Source organism: Takifugu rubripes, chromosome 22, assembly GCF_901000725.2.
Source record: "Takifugu rubripes chromosome 22, fTakRub1.2, whole genome shotgun sequence".
In the NCBI taxonomy this organism is placed as follows: domain Eukaryota; kingdom Metazoa; phylum Chordata; class Actinopteri; order Tetraodontiformes; family Tetraodontidae; genus Takifugu; species Takifugu rubripes.
In genome coordinates, this window is record NC_042306.1 from 10551936 (window position 1) to 10558523 (window position 6588).

The window sequence follows — 6588 nt, forward strand, 5'->3', positions numbered from 1 at the left end:
ATATAATGAAAAAACTATGTGTTACTGCAGCAACTTTTAAGAGGAGCATAAAATATCTGAGGGGCAGAAACTTGAGGGACCACTGTATATGACTTGTGGGTATTTTATATGTTGTGAGATATAACTTCTATACATTAAAATACATCTTACTTCATATGAGATGAGGTAAGATAGAAGATGTCAAAACGTTTCATTTAAAAATACGGTGGTTATTTGCTTATTCGCAGCATGATTTAACAGCCCCAACGGCAGCAGCGCTCTATATGTTAAAAGACGCTTGTTTTAAAAAAAACAAAAAAAAAACATATGTAGCTATATGTAGAATTAGACATGGAAAAGGTGATTATTCTAATGTTAGATAGTGGGGTTGTTTTTTTTTTTTGGTGGGGGGGTTCAAATCCTTAAAAACTTATGACATATTTTACATGTGCATATTTATTACGTATGAAAAACTGCTAGGACACTACCACGAATCAAGACGAAGAGTATGGGGGGTGTTCAAGTTCCATTTTTTGTTCCTATTTCCATGCAACTGAATATTATACTTTTTTGAGTATTTACTCAACAAAGTTTAAGCAATATTGAAGGGGAAATCTGAAAAAGTCATAAAGGAAAACATATTGAAGTACCAACACCAAGCGCCAGGGGGCAGAAAGAGGAAAATACGGCCGTGAAGCGACAAGAAAAGCTCGCAGCAATGAAGTGCGCTGTTGTTTACGCCTAGTCTGCTGGGTTCAAAATGGCAGCTGGAGACAACAGTGGAAGGCCTCCTTGCCTTAATTTTTCCTGTCCTGGTCCTTTGGGAAACAGCCAGCCCAGCAACAGCGTTTTCTCCATGCCAGCATCCAACGGCGGAGCAGTCGGTGCCGGCGGGGGAACACAGGCGGCAGCGAGGCGTCCAAACCCCCAGCTGGGGCCTGGTGCCAGTGACAACAACGGCGTCTCGACCGGAGCTCAGCCGACTGCGCAGAACTCCCTGCAGCAGTCTGCTGCGGCAGGTGCTGCGGCAGCCGGGGCCATGGCCGCACCGGCGTCAAACATGGCAGCCGCTGCCGCATCAAACGCCAACCAGGCGGCAGCGCCGACAGCGACCCCGGCAGCTGCGTCAGTCCTCGTCTATCGAGAGCCCGTGTACAACTGGCAGGCGACGAAGAGTACCGTCAAAGAGCGATTTGCATTCCTCTTTAACAACGAAGTACTGAGCGACGTTCATTTCTTAGTGGGCAAGGGGATGGGGGTTCAGAGGATACCTGCGCACAGGTGAGGAAAGGCGACAATTCAGCTTTAAGAGGCCAGCTTACGCTGGGAAAAAGACACTTCCGTTTTTCTCCGTTGTCAGGTTCGTTCTGGCCGTGGGGAGCGCCGTGTTTGATGCCATGTTCAACGGGGGGATGGCCACGACTTCAACCGAGATCGAGCTTCCAGATGTGGAACCGGCGGCTTTTCTGGCTCTGCTGAAGTAAGTAGAGAGGAGGGTGGGATGTTTAGAATCACGCACAGTCCTTGAAAGCGTCAGGATTTCCATCAGCTGTAATGGGTCAATCACTGCCGCAGCTACTGCACACTACTAATTTTCCTTAACGACTTTGATAATAGGAATTGATAAATCAGACTCCTATGATAAAAGAAAGGTGGTTTTCATTTAAATATGTCAGTAAAAGTAGCATGGGAGAGATTGAAGCCTCATAAAGAGGGGTGTTGTAGCTGGTTCCAGACCTGATTTAGGTAAGAGGATTATGCTTTTCCAATTTTAGCCCATATTTCAAATATTATATTTCATTTTAGAATGACTAAACTAAAACGGTTATGTTCCTTTAATGGGGAAGACCGATTTCCAAATGTAGATTTGCACATTTTTGACATGAGGGTTCCTGTCAATTGGAATTGTATAGGAATCCTGTTGTCAATGACAAATTATTCCTTATAGATGGATAGATTACAAGTGATGACGACACATTCAAACATAAATGCCGCTGTCTGAATTTTGAATGGATGCCTTTCTGCAGGTTTCTCTACTCTGATGAGGTCCAGATCGGTCCTGAGACAGTCATGACCACTCTGTATACAGCAAAGAAGTATGCGGTGCCAGCTCTGGAGGCCCACTGTGTGGAGTTCCTTAAGAAGAACCTCAGAGCCGACAACGCGTTTATGTTGCTCACACAGGTAAGCTCAGTGCGTAAGTTCATTTAACAGGACTGGCAGAACTCCAAATCTCACCATTGTTTTATGCCAGCTTTGAGTTTATTGTTATACTGTATATATTTATTCTTACTGCTATTACTCCACCTGTTTTTCAAATATCTGATATGCTTTCAGAACTATTTATACCCTGCTATTGTTGCTCACTCTGTTGCCTGTCTAAATATATCCCTTTGAAAAGGTTTTTATTCTTTCTTCCAGGCACGGTTGTTTGATGAGCCTCAGCTTGCCAGCTTATGTCTAGAGAACATTGATAAGAACACTGGAGATGCTCTGGCTGCTGAAGGCTTCACAGATATCGATTTAGGTAACGCAGAGCTGCAACGTGCATTTCACGGTGTGGCCTGAGCTGATTGTCGGTGGCGATTCGTGTCTTTATTATCTTCGTTTAGATACGCTGGTGGCAGTGCTGGAGAGGGACACTCTGGGGGTGAGGGAGGTGCGTTTGTTTAGCGCGGCAGTGCGTTGGGCTGAGGCGGAGGCCCACAGGCAGCAACTCCAGCCCACGCCAGAGAACAAGCGCAAAGTCCTCGGGAAAGCCCTCACACTCATCCGCTTCCCTCTTATGACAATCGAGGAGTTTGCTGCAGGTGACCAAACTAGTACACACACACACATACACACACACGTCTGTGTAGATTCTCAATCATCCAGGTCATTGTATCCAAGGTAGTTTTCTCTCTCAACTGGACTGGGTTTCGTGACGTCTTCAAGAGTTGACAGAGAAAACTACCTTGGACACACACACACACACACACACACACACCCTTTTTCCTTTCAAGTGAGATCCTGACTCTTGTTTTCTGGCATCGTCTCGTCAGGTCCAGCCCAGTCCAACATATTAAGCGACAGAGAGGTGGTGAGTCTTTTCCTGCACTTCACAGTCAACCCCAAGCCCCGCGTAGACTTCATCGATCGCCCTCGCTGTTGCCTCCGGGGGAAGGAGTGCAGCATCACACGCTTTGGGCAGGTGGAGAGCCGCTGGGGTTATAGTGGGACGAGTGACCGGATACGGTGAGCAGAAACAGCTTTTTTTGTGTTATTAATCTCCCAGCCTGTTGTGCTGTGTTTAGTATTGCCTTTCATTTATACTCCATTCCTGTTCTTCCTTTTCAGGTTCTCAGTGAACAGAAGGATATTTGTGGTTGGTTTTGGTCTCTATGGCTCCATCCACGGACCCACAGATTACCAAGTCAACATACAGGTGCGGGTCAGAGCATTCACACGCGTTGTGCGCCTGTTTGAGGCCAGATTTGGTATTTATTTTGTGTCAGCAGGTTGGGACGGCAGAGGGACTGATTTGGTATGTGCTGTCGTTGCAGATCATCCACACTGACAGTAACACGGTGCTGGGCCAGAATGACACAGGCTTCAGCTGTGACGGGTCAGCCAACACCTTCAGAGTCATGTTCAAAGAGCCAGTGGAGATATTACCGAACGTGAACTACACTGCCTGTGCTACGCTAAAGGTGTGTGTTGCGTCGCATCAAACTTCCACAGCTCGGGGTCGATTTCTGCAGGTTATTTAATCCCCCCTTCTGTTGCACAGGGTCCAGACTCCCATTATGGTACGAAAGGAATGCGAAAGGTAACGCACGAGTCTTCCTCCACTGGCACAAAGACGTGCTTCACCTTCTGCTACGCGGCGGGAAACAACAACGGCACTTCCGTGGAGGACGGACAGATCCCCGAGGTCATCTTCTATACATAGTCACTTTCGTCGCAATGTCGCATCAAATGTGACAACCTGAAAGCAGCACAGGGTCACACCCCATCAGCCATTCTGGAGATGTCATACTGTTTTCCCCCTATAGCACCATACTGCTGACCACATAGGATGTAACATGATGTAGGTCACTGTGTGGGGCGTTCTGTAGCTTCTGCTCCAAGCTGCTGCCTTCCTCTTCCTGTACGGCCAGGCTCTGAATCAGACATGACTTTAACAGACTCCACAAACGAGGGAGAAAACGGCCTCGACACTGCAGCCCGATGCTGAAACCTACTTAAGCTCTCAAATTCTGCACAGTTCGGTGCAAAGGAGAAGTGCAACCATTTGAATGTACAGTTGTTTGTTTTGTTTTAGATATGTCACGACCTTTTCTCCATCAACAGCTCGGTGTAGCTCAGCGGTTAACTCAACTCCACATCAGCAATAATATCCAATGACATCAAAGTCTTTATGAGCTCCTGCCATGTCAGAATCAGCCTTCTTATTACTCTTAATAGTGTTATTATGGTAAACGGTTTTCAGGTCTCAGTACTATCTGTGATATCTTGTGTCTTTGCTTGGTAGTTGCCTATAAACCCATGATACCACGCGCCTCTCGGCATTTCATATGTTCATTTGGTGGGTCTTTGAATGCACACTAACTTTGCGTTTTGGTTTATGTTTTAAGAAGTGTGAGTGTAAGAGCTCCTTTGTGAGAATGTTTAAGAGTTGTATATTAAAGTGGCATTTATTAACATTATATGTAACATTAAATTCTTATTGATTAAAGAGTGAAGAAACTGTTTTGTTGCGATCGTTTCTCTGCAAAAGGGCCACAGAGAGGGGAGTTTCGCTCGCGGGTGCATGCACGCACGTGCGGCTGAGGCTCGGCAGCAAGTGGTCTGTCCAGTAAAAACCGTGTAAGCGAGGTCGGCCTCATGTGGCCGCAGCAGTCGTGCAGAAGGGTTCTGCAGAGATAAGGCCCCGGGTTCTGTTTGGAAGTGTAACCCATCAAACCTGCAGGGTAATGAGAGGCCTGTTAAGCATCTGTGGCTATAACTCGATGACACTTTTATTTTTAATCACAATTAGTGGGGGGCTGTTAAATGGTGCTTCTTAGCTTCCTATCCACCCCCCACCGTCAATAAGGATGTTCAGACCAAACATGCTGGATGCAAAGAAAGAAAGAAAACAAAGGCCTAAACTTTCCTGTAGACAACTCCGCGTAGCTGTAAAGCGCAGTTTGTCTCGCCAGGGGGCGCTGTTGTTCAACAGCGCTGCGCTGATCAGCCATCGACGTTCAGCTCTGCAGAACTCCAACCCGTTTCTCTTCCAAAGAACGCTGAAAGAGAAGTATTTTGACATACTTTTCTTCTGTGGAAAAGGAAAACACTCTACAACAATTGTATATTTTTTATATACCTCAGCTCTCCTCCGATCAATAATAATGAACGCTCATAGATAGTCTCTGCTGTGCAAATGCTAAAGATACTTAACAGTATTTTCTCTCTGATAAAAGGTCAAATTATCCCCAGGAAATATATTATTTTCAGTCATTCCAAAAATGATGTACTGGTAATACTTATTTAGCACTCTATAAAACCTTCATTTTCATATGAAGTATACATTTTTTTATATTACTGTCTCAAAGTCTCTGAAAGCAAGTCAACAAAATAAAAGAATGCTCAATATTTTTATACCAATTTCTCCAACACTGAGCAGCCCAGCCTCAATTTACTTTCTGAATGGAATTGCTGCTCCTACACTCCTGTGCTGTGATTTCACGGTGAAATGTGTGTGACTGGTGTCGGCGACTCACATTCTGTCACATCTGCTCTCCTTTTAATGCGTCTATATCATTCGGGGGAGAGGAGGGGGGGGGGTGCTTCAACGCCAAGACAATTTCATCCTGATGTGCTCAAACATGTCCTAGCATGATCATATCTGCATGTACTTTAAAACTCCCTAATCAACAGAACAATAAAGATAGCAGTAATCTTTGTGCAGGACAGCTCTGATTATGGTGAATCATATATGCTTTTAATGCAGCGAGTGAACAGACAAATGGAGGAAACCGTCGACATGTCGGCTAGGCTGATTGAATTTCTCTCTTTTGTTGAATATTTCAGTTCGTCTGATGTGATCCCTCATGAATCGGTCACACCGTGCTCCACACTTACTGGAGAACTATTTAAATGACCTTTGACCTTTTCCTGGCATGGAGGAATCTTAGATATAAAGATTTGCATTACAAATTCCTGAACTCTATTCTTTTTTCATGCAGCGATACCCATCGAGATGTAAAATTAATGAGTGTTTCTACCATAACGACCCCTCCAGAGCAGCTCTGGAGGTTTTGATGTATTTGCATTACGCGCTGCACCTCAGACATAATAAGAGAGATGAGGAACAAGGGAGCTCTTCATAGATGAAACGAAGCTTCAGCTGTGCGCCGCATTAACCAGCTCTATCTGGTCTGGGTGTCAGCTTCTTCCCAGTTTTATCAAAGCTGAGAGAAACTTTATGAAAGAAAACCTATCAAAACTTTCTTTTACGCTGCCCGGATAAAAATCTCAAAAATCGAAACAGAAAAAAAAGAAAGAAAGAAAAGATGCTCCTCATGAAGCTCTCGAAGGATTGCTGTGATAATGAAATCGAAGGTGGGATGTTGATTTAGCTTT

The 6588-nt window shown here is 45.0% G+C and overlaps 1 protein-coding gene across 1 annotated transcript; it reads left to right on the top strand.

The window, feature by feature from the left end:
- The first annotated feature begins 692 nt into the window (after window positions 1–692).
- Window positions 693–4711, top strand: btbd2b (BTB (POZ) domain containing 2b). The gene is made up of 9 exons (XM_003975642.3): window positions 693–1260; window positions 1340–1459; window positions 2007–2163; window positions 2401–2506; window positions 2592–2789; window positions 3021–3213; window positions 3316–3403; window positions 3522–3668; window positions 3749–4711. Exons 1-9 carry the CDS (start codon window positions 740–742, stop codon window positions 3908–3910), a joined length of 1692 nt encoding a protein of 563 aa, XP_003975691.1. The 5' UTR covers window positions 693–739; the 3' UTR covers window positions 3911–4711.
- Window positions 4712–6588: the final 1877 nt, after the last annotated feature.

What these genes read in the sequence shown, in the direction of transcription:
- btbd2b (XM_003975642.3), top strand. Translation starts at nt 740, where the DNA reads ATGGCAGCTGGAGACAACAGTGGAAGGCCTCCTTGCCTTAATTTTTCC. An exon ending in GGGACGAGTGACCGGATACG is followed by an intron (nt 3,214 to 3,315) that starts GTGAGCAGAAAC and finishes CTTCCTTTTCAG; the next exon opens with GTTCTCAGTGAACAGAAGGA. An exon ending in CTGCCTGTGCTACGCTAAAG is followed by an intron (nt 3,669 to 3,748) that starts GTGTGTGTTGCG and finishes TCTGTTGCACAG; the next exon opens with GGTCCAGACTCCCATTATGG.